This window comes from Myzus persicae, unplaced genomic scaffold (genome assembly GCF_001856785.1).
Source record: "Myzus persicae strain clone G006 unplaced genomic scaffold, MPER_G0061.0, whole genome shotgun sequence".
Taxonomy (NCBI): Eukaryota; Metazoa; Arthropoda; class Insecta; order Hemiptera; family Aphididae; genus Myzus; species Myzus persicae.
This window is the reverse complement of record NW_019104422.1, coordinates 43,293-69,700: the sequence shown is the minus strand read 5'-3', so window position 1 is coordinate 69,700 and position 26,408 is coordinate 43,293. Positions and strand designations below refer to the sequence as shown.

General features: G+C 28.6%; 1 protein-coding gene across 1 annotated transcript in view; it reads right to left on the bottom strand.

Moving 5' to 3' along the window:
- Positions 1–14,024, bottom strand: part of LOC111042071 — a 112,916-nt gene extending 98,892 nt beyond the window's left edge. The window contains exon 1 of the mRNA XM_022326562.1: positions 13,792–14,024. Coding sequence (XP_022182254.1) covers positions 13,792–14,007 — 216 coding nt within the window. The 5' untranslated portion in view covers positions 14,008–14,024. The remainder of the gene's footprint in view (positions 1–13,791) is intronic.
- Positions 14,025–26,408: the final 12,384 nt, after the last annotated feature.

Here is a 26,408-nt window from a genome sequence, read left to right as displayed (position 1 = left end):
CAATTTAATAACAATATTATTGTTAAGACGTAAGAAAAACCAAAAAAAAAATATGCATATTAATTTCTGTGAATATATTTCTTCTATATAAAATATGATTAAAGGAATTCCTCAACACGAAGAGTCAAGAATAGCGAGATTTTGGCGGGCTTACGCCTTACAATCGTTTTTTGTATCTCAAGCGGTGGTTTATTTATACCTACAAAAATTATTACACTATTATATTTATTTTAACTTCATAACATTTAAAAATACCTATGTATAGTTTACATTATAAATCTTTACCTGGCAATCCTTAGTACATTTGTTTTTTTTAAATGATATACAAAACATAATAAATATTTAAATCGTTGTTCTGTTTATAATATATTTTAAGGTTTTCATCTCAACACTTCTTGTCTTCTTGTTTCAATAATTAAAAAAAATTTTAAATTATAAGAGTTATGCAAACTGCAGATTATTATTTGCTTTTAACACTAGATGGAATAGACTTCTATTTCAATCATACTTTTATGAAATATTAATTAAACGTATTATTTATTGTAATTTCAAAATACAATGTTTAGGGATTACATATTTAATTACCATATTATCCATTGCATGTAGAGTTAGAAATACTAATTTATCATATATTTTGACGATCAATATTTTCAATGTATAGAATATGCTGTTAAATCAGCTATAATGCAAAATAAAGTTTTTTTTCAATTTAAATGTATAAAATGTACAGCCTACAACCGAAATCGAAAAACAAAATATACGACTGAAAGTATAAACTTTTTTCATTTTAGTATTCGTCGTTTTAAAGTATACACAATACAACACAACCTTTAAATTCCTCACGCAATATATTTGTATTTATATAAACACATTGATACACACTAGACGATTCTCACCCGATCAATAATATCGTAATGAACAAAGTTTAATTGTTGATAAAACGTTGTTTTGAGGGTCCATATTTCTACGTTTTGTTTTGTTTATTATCAAATATACATAATCGTGACATTTTTTTTGTTACCTAAACATATATAGTTGTTTTAAGTATGGCATTTCAATTTTCAATTCAATTTAAATGAATTAATAAAACGAAAAAAAAGTGTTTTGTTTAACAGTCATTATAATACATTTTTATGCAATGTATGGCAACTGTATAGCTACTGTATTGCTAAAACTCAGTAATTAATATAAATAAAAATCATTTATTACTTCTTCGACGATTGTATCAATATGCAAAAGGTATTGTGGAAATTTAATTGTATATTTTTAATTTTGGTAATATTATAAAAATATATATTACAAATTAAATGTGTATTTTACGTAAAATATAAGTGGTAGTAAAAATTACAACAATGTAACATGCATATTATCTTTATTATATAATTCATAACCTATGTATTTTTTTTTCTTAAAAATCAAAATATATAATAATTTACAATCTGTAGAACTAAAAACGATAAGACTTTAATTTTAAAACCCTAGATGACGTGATCCAGCAGCACTACATCAGTATACGTACCAATATTACCATATAAAATGTACTCACTAATTATATTGCATATAATTAGTACCTATATTATTATATATTATATAATAACATAATATATGCGTACGCATATATTTAGTTTTTCATATGGAGATCTATTATTGTTATTATTGAAAATAGAATAAATTACATTTTTACATTGAAATAAATTACAAAATTTGTAATTGTTTATTTTATTTATTAGTTTAAAATACAATTTATTCATGAAGTAAAAACCAAAATTATAAAATTATTTGTGGCTTTCGTTCAATGATCGTTTGACCTATACATTTAAAAATACACTGAGCAAATAAATAAAAAAGTTATTTTTAATTTGATTTTAGTTTTTTAAATCAATTTTCAATTAACAATTTCGTAAAACGCTTTAAATCGTGTTAAATACTACTTCACAAACCTGTCTTTTCCCTGGTGTATTTATCCAATTGACAATGCATAAGTTTTAATTAAATTGGACTGAATACTTAAGTCCTGCTATTATTTACCCAAATTAAAAAAAAAATTGTATCTGTTGATTATACAACAATTAAAGTAATAAAAACTTATACCTGGTTTATATTTTAGCGTACTAAATTAAGAATGATTTATTTTTAACATGCCTTTCGTACATTTGAATTGGGTATATTGGAAATGTCTTCTTCTTTGTCTTTACCCTACGGTCCCTAGATACGGATTCGGCCAAAACCCGTTTTTGTTTTATTCAGTTTCGAACCTCTCATACATTTTGACTTATCTTCTACCTGGCGTATGGCGTAACCTAAATTAAGTCGCTTCTTATGACAGTCACGAAGACCGTAAGAACATTCTGAATCCTTTCTTTAAGGAAAAACATAGGTATATAAAAATTAATATAATACATTTGTATTGATAACATAAATATATGCGTATATTGACATGTGAATATCCATATTATTATAATTTTATGTTAAAATACTTTTTATTTTAGTAAAAATATGGATTTTCAAAATCCTAACGATTTCTCTAAGAGCCATTTTGTTATTCTAGTGAATTAATTTATGATTTTGGCCTGAATAGAACTTTTTTTCTCACTATTTTAGCATGGCCTACTTCGCGTTACAGTTTCCATGTCAACCCAACTAAACTGTAAACAAAGAGGAAATTAATATTAAAACGTTATAATTTCGCTTTACATTTCAAATATTTCCCCTGGAAACAGGTGAATATTATAATTACGTTACCATAGTAACCAAAATTGAAAATGGACTCATAAAGTTTTTGAACAATTTTTTTGTGTGATCAGATTTTTTGTAATTTAGCCCCTAACAACCGATAATTAATACAACAATTAAGTTACGATAGAATAAATCTCATTCATACATTTTTTTAATCATAATTTTAAAAACATATTTAAGATGAATCTATGTTTTTTCTACATAGAAAATAACAAGTAACAAGCTATATTTGTTTGTTACTTGCTTAGCAGTTCAATGAGTATGTGTTTGAAAAAAATAATGAAATGGCATATTATATATATATTGGTTTTTTTTCAAGACATCACGTATTCAGGGGTGCGGTAGAATGACATATTCTTAGTCTATTGATAATCGTTTCTAGAAATGTATTCTGTGGACCGTTTGTCAGGCCAATAAAAAATAGAAGGTTTTATTTAATTTAATTCGGTTTTTGTTTTGACAAAGGAACTGTCAGGATTGTAAGGTACCAATTTAGTTTTATTATTCGTTTAATATCCTGAAGGTGATGAGCTAAATATCGTCCATGGTGGTCGGTAGCGTGGGTCTGGAGACATGTGTATTTTTCGGAAATCTCATTTACGGACCAAATATTGGTTTGAGAATTTCTACGGCGACCTTGCAAATCGTACTAATTGGCTGCTAAATTATGGTTTAAGAATCATTTTAAAATGTGTTTTCAATGATATGAGTGGGGGCCTAGTGTCACCACTTGATTAAAGTAAAGGCCTGAAAATTGTGGAAAAAGTCTTGTAAATTGTTGTTAGTTGACTGCTTAATGTTGACTTGAAAATAATACCACCAACATTTTGATTGGGTGCGGTTTCGGACATGCACGTGTCAACGATGTAGTATTATTGGTATGTATGTCGGTTTTTTTTAATGTTGTTTTCAAGTTAGTAATATTATTATACTCTAAAATCAGGTCTATTGATGAGTGTAGTGAAAACAATAGTGACTGATAAACTATTTATTTTTTGCTTTCGATTTTAATAATATAGAAGTATATATAATATCATTAGCTTAATAAATTATTCAAGAAAAAAAAAGTGTCCTGGAAAATAAAAACAATATTGCAACTGCAGGTTTTTTAATTTATTGCTAAATTTTGCTTAATAACAATGATTAAATATCAATGATAATATTATATGAATAAAAAAAACAACTAACTACAAATATTTTTAAAAGATGAAGAGATATGATGCATAAGTATAGGTACCCTAAAAGCAATAAATAAAAAATGTCTTGTAATATTTTCAACTTCATAAATTATTAAAATAAAAAAATTGCCATTAGTTACTTTAAGAATTTCTGAAGTTATATTATCCCGTTAAACCTTTAAAATACATAATACTTAGAATGCAATCGATTTAAAGTAGATATCCTGTAAAACTGGTCTTAAGGGGAAATCGCATTAAATGAATTAGGCATTGGTCGGACAAGAGGGCTTTTTGGGATAAAAGGAAAAGCATTCAGCACATTTTAGTTCAAGTCAAAATGAACATTCGAGTTTTTCTAAGAAAATCTCATTCCTCCCAATTATCATTACCTATAGGAGACATCCATGGAAGATTTTTTAATTCGATTGATCCAGTATTGTAAGAAGCGTTAAAAGGAAATTGTTTGTTTACGTGTTTATGATATAACATTAATTCTAGAATATTTTGTTTATATAATTTAAATCAAAAATATATTCATCAAGATTTTCAATTTATCTCAGGATTTAATCCATAACTTCAAAATTAAAATGAATCGAATAGTTTTCTTTGGCAAATTATGGATTAAGAAAGAGTAACGGCTTAAAACTTGTTTTTATTTTCTCCAAACGAAGTCGGTTGCAAACATATTTAAGCGATGAGCAAATAATATAAGGTATGTGGTCTGATGGTTCTTCGAATAGCTTAACTACGTTATATTACACTTCAAAAGAATAAAGTTAATAAAGTTTTAAACAAATGCTTCTCATTTGAGAAATGTTGGTTACTTGTCTATTTTGTAGTAAAAACAGAAATCCCAAGTAAACAGCACGAAGTTGTTTAACTAAAAATAATGTTGGTTCTTAAACAAAATGTAATAAAACACCAATATTATAATTACAAAATTCTCCTTAGGTAAATTGTACACGAATAATAATAAAAAGACAGAACGTATACATGAGTTACTTTTAACAGTAATTTTAATAAATTATAATCAGTAATTATATATTTTTCCACACAACAGAATTTGAACTATAAAATATACAAATTTCAAATATATTATGTGATAGATATTTTACTTCAGAGAGTAATACTGTCTATAAAGTCTAATTCTCATAAACAATTTAATAAATATATTAAATTAATACCCCATACACATTTTTATTTATGATTCTGTCTTTAAAATGTCAATAGAAATTATTTTTGATTGGCATGATATGCAATGTCATTAGAACTTCAGGAAAAAATAACGGATACAACTTACCACTGTATAGATATTATTTTTATTTTTATTTTACTTTTTTCACTATAATAACATAAAATGTTAAATAATTAAGAATCAATTAGTAATTGTCTCTTATATAAGTATAATATCCATTACTCAATATTACATTTTTAAGAATATCTTTATTTGCTTAAAATGAACAAATAAAATAAAATAAACAAAATCGCACCCGATCTTAAATACTATTTTATTATTTAATGGCAACCCTATATATAAACAAAAAAATATTCAATTATCGTGGGTTGAAACAAAATTCACTTGTGTGTCACTCTAAAGCAACCTATGTGGGTTGAAAAACAATGCTACAAACCCTCCCCGAGTCTCAAGGAATCTATTGATATACCTTTTATTAAAAACATTCCGGTCGATTTTGAGTCTGTAGAGTGCAGAGGACAAAGAAAGATGAAAGAAAGAAACTTTCATTTTTATATAATATATAGAAGCAAGATAACAAGCATAATATTATTCAAGAAAATGATTTGAGTGAAAATTAAAAATATATTTATCCACTATTGACTATAGAGCATGAGCGTTACCGTGTAAACCGTTTTTAAGCCATTTTTGTGTTTCTAATGGACTTGGAATTTCTTAAATTGGCTTTCATGCTTCTCCAGAGACGTCCTATCAAGCAATAAATCAACTTTGTTCATCGAAGAAAATAGTATTTTCATCGATGTGTTAGTTTTATAAAATCATTCACTGGTCACGATTTTGGCCTTTAATAAGCAACATGACATCAATGTTTGAACCCAATGAAATTTATATGACAGCTTTTATCATCAAACTATAATAATAAAGGGGTTTGGAAATTTTTACACGCGTATACATTTTTATTAAATGATAAACGTCACAAGTAATAACGTGTACATATATAATATATTTTATTAATTGTATTATTTAATACTTTTATTTAAATAGCACATTTAAAAATAAATCGCAAATCATAATTTAGCACTACAATTTAGTTATTTTGTCAAGAAAATGATTTTTTAGTGTTTTTTAATGTTGAGTAACAAATAATTTTTTTTTGAAAATGATATAGCAATGGAAATTTATGTGCGATGATTAATGGTTACTGCAGTAGTACTGATTAGGAATATTGGAGTTCAAAATAGTGTCTATTGCAATATGTTGGTAAATTGTTCTGATCAACTATCAAATTATTGGTTGATTATAAATGTTCAAAAAAAAATTGAATTCTAGAAGACTGATAAAACAAATAGAAATACTAATACTCATTAAAGATGTAGATTTGTTTATGTTATTTAATATTATTCTATCGTTCTTATAATTTGCTATATACGCAATTAAGCAAAGTTCCCTAAGCATTGCTTGGTCAGATGGATCTCTGCAGTTGGTTCCCGTTGCCTAAATGTCTGAAAATGTAATTACTGTCATCTAAACGCTAAACATGCCGAGCTCCTATCTATCCTCTTCAACTTTTAAATAAAAATAATAATAACAAATAAGACAAAACAATCAACAATTTCCAGACATTCTGTCTCTTAGAACAACAGACTTTAAAATTTAAAGAACTCGCATACTATCTTTCACTTTTTGATCGGAACACCGTGCCCTTAAAACATATAAAAATAAATAATTCACAATACTTTCCCTTGTATACTTATTATAGTCCCATTATTTATATCAAGATAAATATCTACCTAATATTATTAAATTAAGATGTTTATATGATGATTATTTATATTGATACGTATAAATTAAAATTGTCTAACTCATTATACCTAGATTATGAGTTTGTATCTATAAAATCTATAATGAATAATAAAACATTTTTGAATTTTTAAAAGAATTTAAATTGATGCTCAAATTAGGAATAATCTACCTGTTACTCACTTTTGTATTTGAATCTAAAAATGAATAAACATCAAAAAGATGTATTCACTACTAACTTATTTTAGTCTCTAAAAAGATTATAGCTATTAACATAATACGTAAATACAGTGACGGTATTAGTTGGGTTTGCGATTAGGTAAAAACAAATTTCCCTAATAATAGTTATCAACCCTCAATTATATAATGATATCCTCGCAATATTTGCTTAAAGGTTTAGAAGGGTGTCCATTGGACAATACCTTTTTACGCTTGTTGCTAATGTTTTACATGTACATTGGTAATCGTTGGGTTCTATCAGACATTTTTAATGTGTGTTATACCTAACGAAAACAGACCCTTTGATAATTTAAAAAAAATTGTTTACACATTGATTACAGTACTGCAAACCACCGTCCACCACAAAGAAACATGTAGTTTCAATTTTTACTTTAATTTTTAATACTGTTTAATTTTGATGGCAACATTTTTTCATTAAAACTATATTGATCCATTTTATTTATCAATAGAACAATGTATTGTAAAAAGATAATTATTTATATTTATTCATATAATGTATATTTAAATATAGTTGTATTCATACTTGAGTGTTACATTTTCTTTTAAAGTTTTAACAGCATTTAATTTGTATATAGAAATATGTAAGTAACCAAATACGGAACAATTTAACCAAAATAATAAATACATTTTGTAAATTTATAATTATTAGCAAGATATACAATTGTATTTTAGCCAAAAATAATAACATTAAGAATATGTTGTTTTAAAACTATATTTTATTTATAATCTTTTTTTAGTAAATACTGTTTTCAAAAAGTCTCGATTTTTTCTATATTTTCACTGAGCATAAGGAATGACTATCGTCAACCGTTAAAAATATTTGAAAAATGTAAGCCAGCGTGGTTCTTACCAACCTCTACCCAGAATCATTTTCAAAGTTAATATCAGAAATTCACAGCATACTGACATGCCACTACGTCGTGCTGAGTTCAATGATACGTGATAGCCAGTATCTTCTGATCCTATTAAAATTATTTAAGTAGTTTATTACTAGTTGTTGTTGGTTTCGATAATATAAAATATTAATTTGAAATGTATCTTATTAGATATTTAAATGTGGAGTTGTAAGGGACACATTTGTAACATGTCATAATTTACTGTATTATAATATTATACAACATATTTATCATTATCAATAACAAAAAAAATAATTCATTTAATACTCTATCGTAACAACATAATATATATTTTTTTTTATTTGTAATACACAATCGATGGGTTGATAATTAGGTACATATTATTGATTGTACAAAACAAATTAACTTATTATATCCTCTATAGCATTTTATGCACTATTCCCAAAAAAATATTTCAGAAATAAAACAATTATGAAAATAACATACATTTGTGAATATTGTGTTCCAATTATTGTCAGTTCATATAATATATTTGTAGCTATATAGTATTATAGTTTCGTAAACAGTTGATTCCCTTAAGAAATGTAGAATAATATAGAGTAAAAAAATATTGCGGGTACCCGGGGTACCGGTATAACAAGCACACATACGAGTAGGTTTACTGATATAAATGTAAATATATGAAGTTCTATTATTACTTTACACAATAATAAATGTAATACATTTATCATTGAAATAAGTACATGAATTATTTTCGAACATTATTTTTATTTCATGTTATATTGTTGAACGTACAGCAAACATGGAACTTACATGAAACGTGCAATGCATAATGATAATAATGACCTATATTAGCCAATTTGAATATTATTAATTTAATTTAAAATACATTTGTTATGTTATATTCTAAAACTTTTATTTTCTATTAATACAAAGTCAATTGGATTTAAATAACGTAACTTGCTTAAGACTTAAAGTGTAATAATATAGTACTCATGCAAAATATTATAAATCTGTAGTTGTATATTTACTTTAATTGCTAATCCTTCAGAATCTTAAAGTGTAAAATCTAAAATAAATAGTTATTATCGCATGTTAAAATATAATTTTATTGTAAATTGATATAGATTATATAGTATAACTATGATACGTATTATTGTTATCTCGTGTTTCAACAAACATTTTTACAAATTAATATAGAGAAAATAACTGATTGGGAACACAGCTATAAAATGTCTTATATTATATATACAATGTCACAATGGCATTTTCGAAACAATTAGATTAAATGTGTGCTATTGCCTATTTATACAATGTACCACGAGTTAGAAGTTGGTATTGTGATAAACGATAATAGAATATTTAATTATAAGTAACGCAATGTAAATAATATATATACTACCTGAATTACTCAATTTCGCACGTGCTCAGATTTTTTGTGGAGAAATCCTAAATAGTGTAAGGTCTACTTGGTTTGAGTGTATGTCGGTTTTAGTGTAGTTCACGAACAAATCGGCGACAGTTTACCTAGCTTTTTGAAATAAGTTGACCTAGATGGGAAACCACAAGTGAGGAATTTGATTTAGCACTTGGTATATTTTTTAACGTGATTGAAACTATTTACTTTCTATACTTTCTGATACCTTTGAAAACAATCTCTGAGATTTTCGTCAAATTGAGTGGAGTATTTTTCGAGTATATAAGTTGCAAACATACATTTGGTTTTAAGATATAGTAACTTTAATCGAAGTCATGTATTTGAAGCATGCTTGTCCCGAGTAACCAATGGCAACCATTTACAAACAAAAAAAATTTCAATTTTCAAAATTCTTAATTGAGGACCTCTTTAAAATTCAAAATTTGGAGAATCCTTTCTAAGGATCCCTTTCATCTCATTATTGTTTGACTCATCACTAATAGTTATAATAGTATTATATGTATATGATAACATAATACTAATACAGTAACAATTGACAATAGGCGAAAGAAGTGTGCCATTTTATGCGGATCACAAAGTTGCAAACAAACCTATACATTTTGTTATAGATGCATAGATATAATAGTGTCATTATTTGAGATTATAAGGTGGACGGTCTTAAACTAAGATTGATAAAAACCACGGTTTTTGAGATTTAACGTGATTCTTTTATTATTTCAAGCTGCCCGTAGTTTTTTCCGTACACTTAGGAAAGTTACTAATAAAATCAAGAAATTACAAATTCAAAGTACCAGCTAAATGATTTATATTAAATTGGTAGAAGAATACTTTAAACTGTAACCTAACTTAAATCCTTCTTTCAACCCGAGTAATAGAATAGCCTTTTAAAAAAATACAAAATTTTGTAAAATCAATATACTATATTTGATGTGCTAATATTGTGATTTAATAAATTGTCCTTATTTTCTCTGTTTTATATCTTATCTGCTATAACAATAAAGTTTGAAAAGTTTATAAGAATCACAATTAATATGGTGTATCAGAATCAATTAAGAAAAACGGTTTGATGAACCCAACAATTAATAGGTTTTAGTTACATTTTTGCTAAAAATGAATACACGTTCATAAATTTAACAAGTTATGTATCTAATGCCTATAGTCAATACATGTTATGAATATTAATAAAATGGTAATTTATTGAGAAAAATATAAAAGCTGTATATTAAGTTTGTGTGATCAATTAATTAAGACAATCGATTCATGGATGAAGAAAATTGTTTATTGGGAGAACTCCGAAACAGAATATTTAAATTATAATAATATTAATTTACTCACACATTATAAAATAAATGGATTCAGACAAATGTTACTTTTGGTAAGTACTTATAAAACAATTTGAAGTTTGCATTAAACTTATAAATAGTTGGTGTAAATATAGTAATCATACTAAAACTTAAATATAACTAAGTTTAATTTTTATCTACAAAATAAATATCAAATTTGATGACATTCTTCCAAATGTTTACTTCAAATGGTTAAAAAAATTAATACGGGCTTACGTTCAACTTTTAGTTTGAATTGTTATAAGAACATCTTATATCTCATTTTGACAATGTATCTGCATTTTTATTAGCGGACAAAAAAACTATAAAAAAGTCGACAATTTCAAAAAAGGTGTATAAAAAAATAACTCAAAAAGAGCCATGATAATTTTAAATAGAAACCTTTTTACATCATGTCTCATAAATTCTTATATAAAATGTGATGAAAATTACAAGTATTTACATTTTTCGGCTTTTGAATAATTACAATGAAATAATGAAATCGATTTTATTAAGAACAGATATTGAGTACATTTATTAATTCTACCACTCCCTCTCCCAAGTACAAATTAGATATTCAATTCACTACCAAGTACCAGAAACTACCTTCAGTTGATGATGGAAACATTCTTACTGTCCCAAACAGCAATGATGAAAATAAAAAATGAAACAAAAATAAATCATTACATAAAACCAATGCATACATTGCTCCTCTCCGAATCTCAATATAAATTTATAGTTGAAAATGTATATCTAATGTTGTTTTGCAATGTAACTGAAAGTATTGTACAACAGGTTGATGTTGGTTTAAAAAGTAAACTTAAAAAGTAACAAATAAAAACGTTGATTACCTTAATCCTACCCTTCCCCCCCCCCCACTTCCATGACCAAAAAGTTTTTTAGCTACGACCTTGACTGAAACAAGATATGAGTTTTAATAATGCAATATTTTAGGTTTAATTAACAATAGCCACTTAACGTAAAAAAGTATACACTTTTTTTTTAAAGTACTTGAATACCTAATTTAATGACAAATAATATGTAACTTTGTTAATATATTTCCAATTTGAGAACACAACTTTGCTCGAGCTATCATAATATTTTACTTTTGGGGTGATATGAAAATATTCTTACTTTTTCATAGGTGGTATACTTACACACCTACCTGGTTAAGCCTACACTTAACAATTAATATAATTCTAAATTCATCTCTACTTATTTTATAGTTCCGTCAAAAAAATTTAAAAAAATTTGATTCTACATCCACATAATGTTATAGAAGAAGATTAACAGATTTAACTGAAATAAAACTATGTATCAGGGTTACTTGAAATATGGTAGCACCTAATGTTTTAATGATGAATACAACAAATAGGGGTACCAGTTTATAAATTCCCAACTACTTACTACAAATGTGAATAATAAGATGGAAAATCAAGGGGTTGTAATTATGTTGTAAGCACATTAGTTTTAAGGTAACAATATAATTAGATGTTGTGAATATGTAGTACAAAGATAATTAAGTTAATGTTTTGAGATCTCTTTTTTCTTAAAAACAAAGACAACATTTTATATGAACTTCAATTTTGTATTTTAAACTCAAAGAGGTACGAATAAGCTATTACTTACACAACGGAAAAAAAAAGAAAATTTTCAGACATTAAAAAAACTCTAAAAGTTTCATACAGTACCATCCTAATGGCATTTTAGATATAGCAGAAGTTTAAAAAAGGAAAACAATTCCCTTTGATTATGTTATTATGTGTACTGTTGTCACTTTTTCAGATAAAAAAACACCTTTAAAAGTTACATAAAGATCATTGGTATAATTGGTTTTTCAAAAAAATATATTTTTAGGTTTCTTTTATTTGAATATATAACATACTCATAAGTATAATTTAATACATTTTTGAAAGTATTCTTTATTTCTGGGTTTTTTTATTATTATTCTAAAATATAATTTTAATTTAAGGAAGCCCTTTTACAATCATGTTAGTAGATAATAGTACTAATTCCAAGTAGGTAGTTATAGTACTAATAGTACATTTGGTACTCATAGTACTAGTACTATACTAATTCCAATAAAAACATTCTTTGAGTTTCGTTTTTTTTCTTTAACTTTAAAATAATGAATTAAACAACTATTAAACTAATAGGTAAGCTATAAACGAATTTCCAACCATCAACTCTAGAAAATCTCACCATCGACTTCGGGAAACATACATACTTGAATATTATTACCCTTTTAATTTAAAAATGAATTTCTTCGGATCATTATACCCTTTTACCCGCGCAAGAATAAGGATTTTTTCATTTCAATATGGTATAATTAAGAGTAAAATCTGTTCATTTACACCAGTTTCCTGGTGATTAAATAATTGTACTATGATACTTCGATCGAGAGTATTTATCTTATAATTTAAAGTTTCAAACTATGAACTCGCAGTGGCACGCATAAATACTAGCTCAGTAGCTGATAAAAAAAAGTCGAACAGAGTCCGAGCAAGGGCACTAATCTCGCTACTCTCGTCTTAACTCGTCTCCGCAGGATTGTAGCAGGTTGAAATATTTAATATGAAAGCAACAATAAATCATGATATTTGAAAAATGATTGTAAGCCATGCATCTCTGTTATAAACTTATAAAGTTGTAACGGTAGTGGCTTAAATTTATTAATTTCTTCAACACTTCTCTGTAATTTTTCGATATACCTACGTTTAGAATATAACCACTATATTAACCAACGACAAAACACAAACGTTTAAAAGTATCAATCAGACTCGATTTCTAATCAATCAGAATTCCGAGTTCACAAGGGATTTACTCGAGCCTATTTTTTTCAATCGTTTAGACTAGAACAATATTTAACCGCAGAGGAGAATATTAAAAACATGAATTAAATCCATGACAATAATGAAAAATGTATGATGTACATTTTAAAACCATAACATAGGTACGGTATATGTGGGTAACGTTATAGCTGCTCTCGACATCTAAAACAAATCCAAACCAACACGGAACTGACCTGTCCGCGGTTGAGGAATCCGTGTTTCCTGGCCACCCTGTCCGCCTGCTGTCCGTGGTCACCGCCAACGCCGGCCACCCGGACTGCGAACTGGTTGGTGTAATGCGCGGCTCCGGCGATGTCGGCGGCGGCCAGCCACACCGGAAGCAACATCAGCATCACGGCCGTCGGACTGACCGGATCAAGACGACGGTGGCAATGAGCGTTCGACGCCATCGTTGTGGCGTGTGCTACTGGTGGCGGTGGTGGTCGCGCGCGCGTCTGTTGTCGTCGTGCCGGCGGCGAGTCGTCGTCGTCGTCGTCGCGGGGGTGCGCGCGTCCCACGGAGTGGAGTCGGCTAGCGGGTGTAACTACTATACGCCGCCGCCGCTACCCATCAAACATTCATATCCGGTCTTATCCACTACACACACACACACACACACCCTCAACACGTCTTCGCCACCACCCCTCCCCCCTCGCAAAAGCACGGTGGGCAATTGGTTAAAAAAAAAAAAAAATTATAACAAAGGAGTACGCCACGTGGGTGGCCGGGCGAGCAGAAGTTTACGGGACGAACAAGGCGACGGATGTGATGCTCGAAGATAAAATAGAAAAACGGTTAGGTGCACATATTATATTATAATATAGACCTACGACTTACGATAGAGTACGACTGTAGCTGCGTTGTAGTCGCTGTAATAGTAGGTAATATGACAAATGCAATGTACCCGATCGTCGCACACCCTCCACCGACCCGATTTCCACGATATTGCATTATGCAAAACGAAAATGTCGAACGATTTATACTCGAGCTCCACGTCGCTACGACTCCTATATTATACTAGGTATATGCGTTTGAATCGAGTTTCGAGAAAAAAAATTACTCCGAGAATAGTTGAGTTTATACCTACTTCCGACTCTTGTCTCGTCTCTCGATGCTTATAACAATATAATATATTGCTATTGTGTCCAAGTTTAGTGGGTCCCATCCTCCCATGTGGCCACGTCTACTTATTATATTGTAATAATTGAACGTTCGTCTTTCTATAATTTTAAACTTTGTTGCACAACCATGAAAAGTCAACATTGAAAGCTTAGTATTTATTATCTTAACTGCATATATTTCACCGCTTAAAAAGGGAAAAGAATAAAGTAAAACTGAAATTAAATATAATTATATTAATTTTGTGAAATAAATACAAATTTTGAAACAGAATAATGTTGTTGTTGTCGTTTTTTAAACAATATTTAAAAATTAACTAACCTAAGTTAGTTCCAGCTGTTACGTTATACTTTTTTTCCAACCAAAGGTTCAACTCTCAACTGTTACAGACATTTTACTATAACTATAGAAGTTTAGCGGTGACGATCAAACAATACAATTATGGCGTGCATGGTAAACGAAGCTAAAATGGGTACTTTGCCAACGTCTAAACTACTGCCTACATCCAACGACGAATCTGGGGGTTATTCAAACAATATTGTTAAACCAGAGTAAAAAGATATTATAATGGCATGAAATAATTTTACCATGCAGACACTGCAAACAATATAATACTATATTATATAACACTATAATATATTGCATCCATATTTGTTATGTATAAGTGGAAAAAAAAATTTATCACAGATTTTTCAGAAAATATCGATTGACAATCGAATGAAGACCGTGCGAGTGATAATTCTTTATCTTTTTCAATGAAAATTTAATGGTTGACATAATTGCTTTAATAGCTACCCACTAATTTATGATTTTGAACCCGTCGGTATAGGTGTACATATTATTAAATCTGCTATTGAAAATGTTCATCTCTTATTCAATGGTATAAATTAGAACGCTACTATGTAATTCAAATTGATCATTAAACAGTGTTCCTCCGGGCATAATAATAATTACAACAGAAATAACGCATTTCCGCGATTTACTTTTATGAGGTTATTAAAAATTAAGTGATAAATTAGTTTGATGGTGTACAATACCAATACCTATTACTGTCTTAAGCATTTTGTTTTTATTATTAATTATTAACAATACAAAATATGTGTTAGACTATTATTATTTATAATTTACAGATTCCTATATTATTAAACATATTATGATTATGCACTATGCTGAAACCTTATACTATTTTAAATTAATGATGTTTAATTATCAACATAAAAGCATGAGTATAAGCTACAATGTATAGGAATTGAACTTAGACATTTAACCCCGTTTGAAGGCTGTATCTAGATGTTTTTAAAAAACGATGAAAAATATTATAACTGTGTGGACTACCATTTACAGTACTTATATGTTATTATTGTTCTGTACATGCACTACGAATATATTATATGATTTACCCAAACGAGTATATCTCACAATTTATTGTTCTGTATTATCACGTAGTCTCGCCGCATATATTATAACTGTTTTTGATTACTTTACACAATTCATAATAATAATCATTCAGCGTGCAACAATGCAACACGAGGTACAACATTTACGTGTGCCAAAGGAGTCGTTTCACCTCTTGCTCTATGTATTGCATAGTAACCTACCACCAGGTCATCAGTCAAGTAAAATATCTTATAAAAACATTTTATTTCAATACACGTCAAATTTTACCCGGTATAACTAAAATGCGTCTAAACTTAACATACAAATCCTCTTTTTTACTGGTATGATGTATCAGAGATAGACAACGCTTGATAATATTACTATAGTAGGTAGGTACTATACCACGTAAGAATATGAAGCATGTCATTAATTCACTAATAATAATTATTAAATAGTTCAGTAATATACGCGGCGTGGAATCTGGAGGGCTCACACCATAGAATAAAAAAAATATATAGATACTGTGGTAGAATAAAATTAACAAAATAAAAAGGTGGCTGTCGGTGGGGGAGATGCTATGAGAGTGGTCGGGACAGATGGTGCGCGGCTGGCTCAATAGCCCACGTGTTCCAATTCTGATAATAATTAAACTATACTACTTAATATTATTATCTGATTTAAATCTAAATTTATGAGCTTGTCTTTTAATGTAAAATATTAAATCCACTTAACTTGTGTGGATGTAGGTGATGTATATAGACCCTCGCTGCAACAGTAACGTCTCTGATTGGTGTGGATACTGGATCGATGCACGTTATTATTACTTTGCGACATTATATTACTATATCTTATTGTAATTGAATATACGTCTCTTTAATATAGTACCTTTACTCTTAATGTCAATTATTGGACGCAATTATGTTGGTAATTTAACAACACTTAGATAACTTTGAGACTATGAATAGATTGAGATAGAGGAACAGAATTAATCACTATGTTATGGTTGCACAGTATGCTTATGTGGGTTTTATGACACCTTTATGGTTGTTTATTTGTTAATTATTATGAGTGTTTCGTTTTATGGTTGGACTTCAATTTTCCTATATATTTGAGATTCGATTTTCTTAAGAGGGAAGGAATCGACTGCAGAATTATCTTCCGTACGCTCCTATGCTCGAAAATATACTTTGATAGTTCAATGTCTGAAGTGGATAATTAAATTAAGAACAAAATCCATGTTTTCTTGAGACAAACTGCGTGAACGTGATGTGCCCTGTCGGTTGTGATGATGCACTGCGCCAACACAGTGCATCGTATGATTGCTGCGGCTGGATCCGATGAGCAGAAAGAGTAGAGCAAGAATGAGCCTTAATTGTTGTTTGTGCGTTGTGTATATATAGGGAGGCGATTGTTTTATCCCCACTTAATTGTTGTCGCGCCACGTTACAATTGACTGTTCGCATTTGCCACGTGAACCATGCATTCAAGTGCATTTGTTTTTGAATATTGTCGTTAGTTTTTGCATTATTCGCAAGAAGGGGGATTGGTTAGGTCGGGTGCTCTTGTTGTGATAGCACATAGTAATAGTGCTCTTCATATAATATCTTAGAAATTATATTTTATTGCTTCAGTGATCGTAGTATTGTCGATCACATGTAAGTTGTGTTTTATATGCACTTTGGCGATACACCATACTTGTAAATTGTGTAAAGTAACGTACACATTTATTGGGTATCCACAATTATGGTTAAGATGTTTGATATAATATCTGTTATTAATCTTGAGCGTTTATGCGTTATTCAGTATATAGTATTTGGTCCATGTAGGTTGTTCGCTTCAGGAATGTGTACTGATTGCGTTATTAAACATTGGTGTTGCGTAGTATTTTCTTATCGTATTATTTCTTTATGCCCATATATGGTCATGATTTTAGAACGCGTACATCTTTCAGGAATGTTAGTGGCTTGCTATCGATGTGTTGTTTTTGTAATATTAAATTATGATTTTAATGTCTAGGAATGTCGGTTCCCTAATATTATTTTAACTGCGTAATATACCTACTTTAATTGCGTCTGATTCTCACACCAAAATACGTCTCCACTTAGCATATTCATTCCATAAGTTTATTTAAGTATAGAGTTTATTATTTATATATTATAATACGATATTAATATTAAAATAACGAGCAAATGTAAAATTATTTGAAATCAAGATATTATCTGTAGCACACGTATGCAGTGTTATTTATATTGCTTAAGTTATCACAATATAACATATCACATTTTATCGTATGTCTATACACTATAAACAAAACAGTTTTTACTAAATTTTAAATACCATAATAATATCAATTATATGATACCTCGTGATTGTAGCTTGAGAATCTGATATCTGGGGCCAAACATAACTTACCTCGTCTGTCATCAAATAGTTAACTTATAATAGTTACACCGAAAATAAATATATACATAATACGTGCAATTATAATTTAAAGTAGCTAAATATAATTAGCATACAATTCAGTTAATTTAAATATATTAGTTTAATAATATCAATGATTTATTGAAATTGGTTTCTATGCATTTTACGCATTTACATATTTGCAAGAGGACATCGTACTAACGCATATCCACCAAAATCCCAGCAGTTCCAATTTTATATTATTAGCTTAAATATTAGAGTGAATTTACCTTCTATCAGACTTTAATATAAGAACCTATGTGTTGTCTCATTGGTTTTTACAATATTTTAATTTTTATGTGAGTTATGAGTATGTAGAATATTAATATTTGAAAATGCTTATAATTCACTTAAAAATTAAAATATCATAAAAACCAACGTAGACGGAGACAACATATGATACGGGTACGGCCTCCTCTTAAGTAGTTTAAAAAACAGCTACCTGTGTAAAAAATACATTTAATTCTAAACTTAATGAATTTAAATTAGCAAAATTTGATACCTATTTCATATATTTACATGTTTGAAACAATTTATGCTTAATTTTTTTTCAAATACCATAAGTTCATATTGTTGCTTTAATATTCTCGTTCACAAATTAATAGTAGATATTATCTGATATACTATATACATATCACCACTAATGGCCCATGGGTAAGGGTACAACAGGTACATAATAAATAAAAATACCCGGGATTTATTTTTAACTGACATTCAAAACAAATAGTCGTTTTAGTGAATATTGAAACAAACAATACAGAGTGTGCAATGTAATTTATAACTTAATAATAAGTATATGTTACAAATAATATGATCAATGGTATTATGTATTTAATATAAACACTAAATTTAAATTGTTTAACCGATTGTATTTATTTAATTGTATACCTACGTACTACTACACTAACACCTACTATTTAAATGTATGTATATATATTTTTTTTTATTTTAGTGGTACTAAATGCATACATTAGTACATACACATTTTTTACATTTAAATGATTGAACGATGAAATTAAAAATTATTTTAATACTGCACTGATGGTGCTAAAAAAATATGTTCTTTTTTTATTTTATAACAAAACATTAAGTGAAACATTAAATGTGAAATAAAGTCCCCCTCCAGAAAAAATTTGAGGAAGAATTTGTAGTAGAATAAAATTAACAAAATAAGAAAGAGGAGGATAGGAGAGTGGGAGAGATGGTGTGATAGAGTACACGAGACAGACGGTGCGTCCAGGTTCAATAGGCTACAGATTTTAATTCTGATAATAATTATACTATAACTTAATATTATTATTTGATTTACCTCTTAACTCATTAACTCCTCCTAGTGTGAAATATTAAATCCACTTAAATTGTATGGATGTGGATGATGTATATAGGCCCTCGCTGCAACAGTAACGTCTCTGATGGGTGTGGATCGTTGCACGTTATTATCACTTTACGACTTTATATTACTATATCTTATTGTTATTGAATATACGTCTTTGTAATATAGTGCGTTTACTCTTAGCATTTGTGGTTGGACACAATTATGTTGATAATTTAATAACACTTAAAAAACCTTAATATCATGAACAGATTAGGATTAATAAATGAGATTAGTTACTATATAATGTTTGCACAGTGTGCTTATGTGGGTGTTATGACACCTTTATGGTTGTTTATTTGCTTATTATAATGGTGTTTCGTTTTATTATTGGACTTCGATTTGCCTATATATTTGAGGTTCGGTTTTCTTAAGAGGGAAGGAATCGACTGCAGAATTATCTTCCGCACGCTCCTATGCTCGAAAACATAAAACTGTAAATATACTTTGATAGCTCAAAGTATGGTGTAGACAATGAACTGTCAACCGGCGCCTAGTATGGACCAAGTGTCAATATTTATGAAATAGTGACTAAGTGGATTGAGTTATTGGAAACACTTTATTTGAATTTTAGTATAAAGGATTCATAGGACAATTTAGTTAAGAATTTCTAAGGCAGTGCAATGAATTTAAATAACAGATTTTTTATGGCTGAATAATGGGAAGAATATGCTAATATGAATTCATACCTGGTTTTAGAATAAACGCAATAATTCAACTAACCTTGTAAAAAAAAAGAAAGATTAAATTAAGAACGAAATCCGTGTTTTCTTGAGACAAACTGCGTGAACGTGATGTGCCCTGTCGGTTGTGATGATGCACTGCGCCAACACAGTGCATCGTATGATTGCTGCGGCTGGATCCGATGAGCAGAAAGAGTAGAGAAAGAATGAGCCGTAATTGTTGTTTGTGCGTTGTGTATATATAGGGAGGCGATTGTTTTATCCCCACTTATTGTTGTCGCGCCACGTTACAATTGGCTGTTGGCATTTGCCACGTGAATCATGCATTCAAGTGCATTTGTTTTTGGATATTGTCGTTGGCTTTTGCATTTATCGCATTATTTGCAATTGTACGTTTTGTTAGGACATATGCTCCCGTGGTGTTATCATTTTTCTTCCATCACATGACATTCTGAGCGGTGATATTATACTTGAGCATTGTATTACTGTGCGTGTGTGTGGATGATGTGTTTTGGTCGTACGTTCTGTTATTGAAATGGAATCGAATGTCCGTCGTTGTGTCTTTGTGTAAATTGTAATGTGCGTTGATTCTTGTAAGTTTCCTTTTGATGAAGTTATGTGTGGTATAACTTGTCAGTGGTATAATTATTCTTTGTTCGTGCAATATTTAGATATTTGGTGTTTCATTGTTTGAGATGATATTGTATTTTTGAACGAGAGTGGGTTGTGTATTTCAGCTTGTGCAAAAATAATAGTAAGTTGAAAAGGTAATTGATATTATGATTTGTTAAGCTTTTAATGGGTAATTTTGGTCCATGTATGTGAACATTTTGAGCTGTGGAATGTTGATTACGTCATAACGTGTTGTTGTTGCTCTATATCTTATTATCGATTTATTTCGTTTATGCCCAAACATGGGCATGTTTTTTTTAATGAGCGTTCGTCTGGGAATTTTAATGTCTTCCTGTTGTTTTCACAGTTATATGATGATGTATTCGTTTAGGAATATCGATTGCTTAATAATATATAAAATAGTATATTTAATTACGTTTATTTTTTTACACCAAAATATGTCTTTACCTAACGTTTTCATCCCATGCGTTTATTAGAGTATAAATTATGAATTATAAATTATAAAGTATATTATTTATATATTACAAATAAATATCTCTTAGAAATTAGGTAACAATAATAAATCAACCAATATGGTAATTTTAGTACTAGACTTACCTATCTTAATATCAGTTAATTTATTTTATGATGGTTAGATAACATTACTTTGAATGTCACAAAAATCGTATTTAAAGAAAAAGCAATTTGTTTTATTTAGTGATTTATTGTAAGTGGCATACCCATCATAAAATTAACATAATTTTTAATTCTAATAATTATAAATGTGATCGTAATAATGATGATAGTAGCTACACATTTATTTCCGTCGTTATTTCAAATAAAATGTTAAAACTATTTATAGCTATGAAATAAGCTTGAAATAATTATATTACAGATTTTTTATGTGTTAAAAATACGATATAATATTGGGTGAATTTTATCGAAGTGATGACGGTTTTATTGGATCATTAGATGGGCCGACGATGTAGATAAAAAAATCTGATGGTGAACCCGTTTTCCTAGACTTTCGGACCAACGATGGTAAATATCACGGTTAACCAATCTTGAGTATAGCGAGTATAGAATATGGACCGCGGTCACCGAATTTACACCGTGGTCATGGCGGCGACCACCTCGCGTACATAAAGGTGTACTCGGTAACTGTTATGTATGATTCGTTGGTCAAAGCGGAAGACGGTGGCCGCGGTTCAGTTCTCAACGGTCTCGATCAAACAGTTTTTGTGACGCCGTTGGCGAGTGTGTTAAGTGACCCGGCTGCACTCGGCGAAACGAGTTTTCCATACGTATAGTATAACATATTATACTTGTGAGCCTTATCCCTCACAGTCCGTTGAAACGCATCGTCCGTTTCCCGAGGCCAATGGTTCGTCTTATCAGACACCAATAGGTTTTACGTTGCAAATTGATTCACTGCAATAGTTCTCACTTTTCTCCGTACTAGGAAGCCTTTTCGACAGCAGCTATTTAGAATTCACAGTGGGAGTGGTTGTATATTATAACATAACGTATTTATATACACAGTACTTATTAAGTAGGTTCGTAAAAACCAAAAAAACTTCTGTTATGATCTCTATAGGGTTATTATAGGTCACTCACGTGACGTATTTAGAAGGTACTTGAGAGAGTAGGCGAGAGTATAGCCCTGAGCCCTAGAGAGTATGGCCCTGGGTGCCATTTTTCCATTTAATTTTTGTAACAAAATTTATTGCAATCTCTTTGGATATTTTTTTGTTTTTCATTATTCTCGATAATATTTTAGTATTTACCGATCTTGTAACAACGAACAGAAGAGCAATGTGTCTTCAGAGCTATAATAGTGTTTCTTGATAGTAAAATGATTTCATTATTCTTTGTTAAATTTCTCTTATTTGTTTAATCAAAATCTACAATATGTATAAAATTAATTTTTCCGTCAAAAATGTACGTTCAAAAACTCCGATGTGGTAAATAAGAACTGAATATTTATCTACATAATGTAACGATTAACTTTTCAAAAACTTATGCGATCGCAGAAAAATTAATAATAAACACGCCGATTCATTAAAAGACTAATAAATAAATAGAAATCAGAATATGATTAGCTACATTAATGTTGTACAATTTGCAAAATTGTTATAAGTTTGTATAAGTTTATATCATAGACCAATGTTAAATACATAAATATGCATAACATACACAATTTAATAATATGTTGCTAACTAAATTAAAAGTTATTTCTAGATTCAGTAAATATGATAAACCTACTATTATTTTATATTTTATCTTTATTTGATAACATTTTCATTTAATGAAAATCAAAACGGCTAAAACTGAATAATATTGACGTTTTATCAAACATTGTGAAAGTCAGTGGTTTATTTATTGCAGTGGGAGGGTGTAAAGAGTTTCCTCCTACTAAAAAAGGAAAATTAATAATATTCCTATATTTTCACGAACTTTAAAAAAAGAAAATACTAATATATTGACAGTAAAAATATCTTTTTTTATTATTGAAGAATACTTGGTACCTCGATATAGTTAAAGTCCTTTGATAAAAATTTAAAATTGTATTATCATCAAATAGTTTCTGTATCTTCTGTAATTTTCAACAGTATTTTCAATCTTTTTGGTATATAACACTGCTGAATTTACTTGGACGCTGTGTGATCATCTACAATAGCGCACAATCATGTTACTATGTTTAGTAGCCACTACACTTTTTAACTAATACATTCCCAATAGGCATTAATGACTTAAAGGTATTTAAAATAGACTTTAATCATCTATGTGTCGAATGTCAAATTATAACCACTCATGACTCATGAGAATAGCTTGTGAACAAGATGTCGATCTCAACCATACTTATATAATCAAGTTTTTTTTTTCAATTTAGACTCAAGTCAAATTCATTTGATCGATTGTAGTTTACCCATGTTACACTTATAGCATGCGCATGGGTAACAAGCATCTAAGCTTCACTTAAATAATTATGAATAATATTGTTTTTATTTGTGTTACTACCACCACATATTGTATTATTGATTCATACTATTTGTTTATGTTTACTTAATGTTTGTGTTGAATTGTTATCATAAATTTGTATTAGGTACGTATTGAGCACCAAGCCCATTAATAATAATAATAATAATAATAACGAATAGTTCATTAGGTCATTAGATATCACAAAAGTCATTAGTCATTAACTAATAAGTTATGGTATAGGCGATGTATTAATCACTAAATAATTTGATTATACAGAACGTAGATTTAAATTGAATTTGTGTAATTACTAATAAGGCTTAACACAATTGAATTAAAAGTTTTGAATTAATTTTATTCTTATAAAATTGAAATATTGAAGAGTGGAAATGGACTAAAAAATATAAGCTTTAGTATGCACCACTGTTCAAAGTACATAATTATTTATTACGCTCTATGTAGAAGATAGTTATTTTCTTGGCAAAATAAAAATAGATACATTTTAATAGTAGGCATTATCACTGAAGATCTCTTGTCTGTAGTAGGTTCGTATATTATTTATTGCTAAACAAATGTTAATGTTATTGAAATTGGAATCAGTAATCTTCAATTTATGTATTTTTTAAACCTTAGATGACTTAAATTTTAAAATATTTACTCTGCAATTGAGTAAACATAATTTATTTAAATAAATAATTTAACTATTTATGGTATCTAACCATTCATATTACTTGATGAATTAATTTCATTAGATTATTAACAATACTACTACATCTCATTGTTTTCAAACAATTAATGAATAACTTAACTAATCAAATAATTCATTAGATGAATGATTGTATAATTAATATATACTACAGTATTACACACAACTATATAAAATAATATAAAGTGTTTTTTTTCCAGTTTTGAACCTACGACGTCCCGAGGACTGCTTGCGTGGCGCAAATATAAAGGGTTATATTTTGGAAATTATACAAAAATAGAGAATTATCACTTATCAGAAGTTTTATATTTTTTTAAATTATTTAAATTAAATAAATATAATTTAAATAAAGATTCAATGGGTATGATTATTAGTATCCAAAACCAATGACAGGTAAATTATAGCTTTCAAATACTAAGACCTATGTTTTTCATCAACAATATTAATATTGTGTTTCTCTGTTTTTTTTCTTTTTATTGATCTGAAGCCCTGCCAGCAATGGCCATTAGCTGTTTGTAGAGGAAACCGGTTGGTTTGACACACGTATTGTATATGTAGCAAGGATTTCGTTTGATAAAAAAGGGGGGGTCACAGGTCACCCATCTGGGGGCTAAGCAACGCCGGCCGGTGTGTGCACTTAGAGCGCGTACGCAACTGAGTGTTGTCCACCGCGTCACACAGTGCTACATTCTCTTTGATATTATATTATAATATTATATATTATTATTTATTTGTAAGCCCTATGGCCTATGATGACAAGTCTTTCATCAATATAAAAAAATGAAACTATTATTATTATTATTATTTAGTTACTGTTGTATTATAAAATATAATAATGTCAAATTAATTTATAATTATTGCATGATAACGATGAAGTTACCTACGCTAATATTTTTACAGAATTTACACATGTCAAAAGCTTAGTTAATACATTTTATGTCTAAATTAATATTAAAATGTTCTTCAATAATTATTATCATAATGCCATTTAGTTAAACAAAAAAACAATTTTAATTTTATACATTGTATATTATAATATTGTATTATATTTAAATCTAGTAAGGTGTCATAGCTTTAATCGGCTTTGGATAAAATTGATAACACTAATTTAAAAGGCAAATCACAATATTTTATAGGTTTAGTATTTATCAAATTAATTGTTGTTGTATTTACGTTAACTATAAATATAATTTATGAGTAGGAAATAAATTGAAACAATAACGATAATGCTAATATTAAAATATGCATAGTCGTTAACAATAGTGTCAACAAAATTAGTAATTCATTAAGATAGATTGATATCATATTTTTAATTGGTGCAACTTGATTAGCATAAATAGGATCAAGGGTTGACCTGAAATAAATAATTGTGAAGATAAATAAGTAGACAAAATACTTTTATGATTACAATTTTTAATTGTAAAAAAACATTTGCCAGGTCCATGCAAATTATATTTTTATTTTTTTGAAGCTTAAACTTTAAGGTAAGTATTTTTAATTACT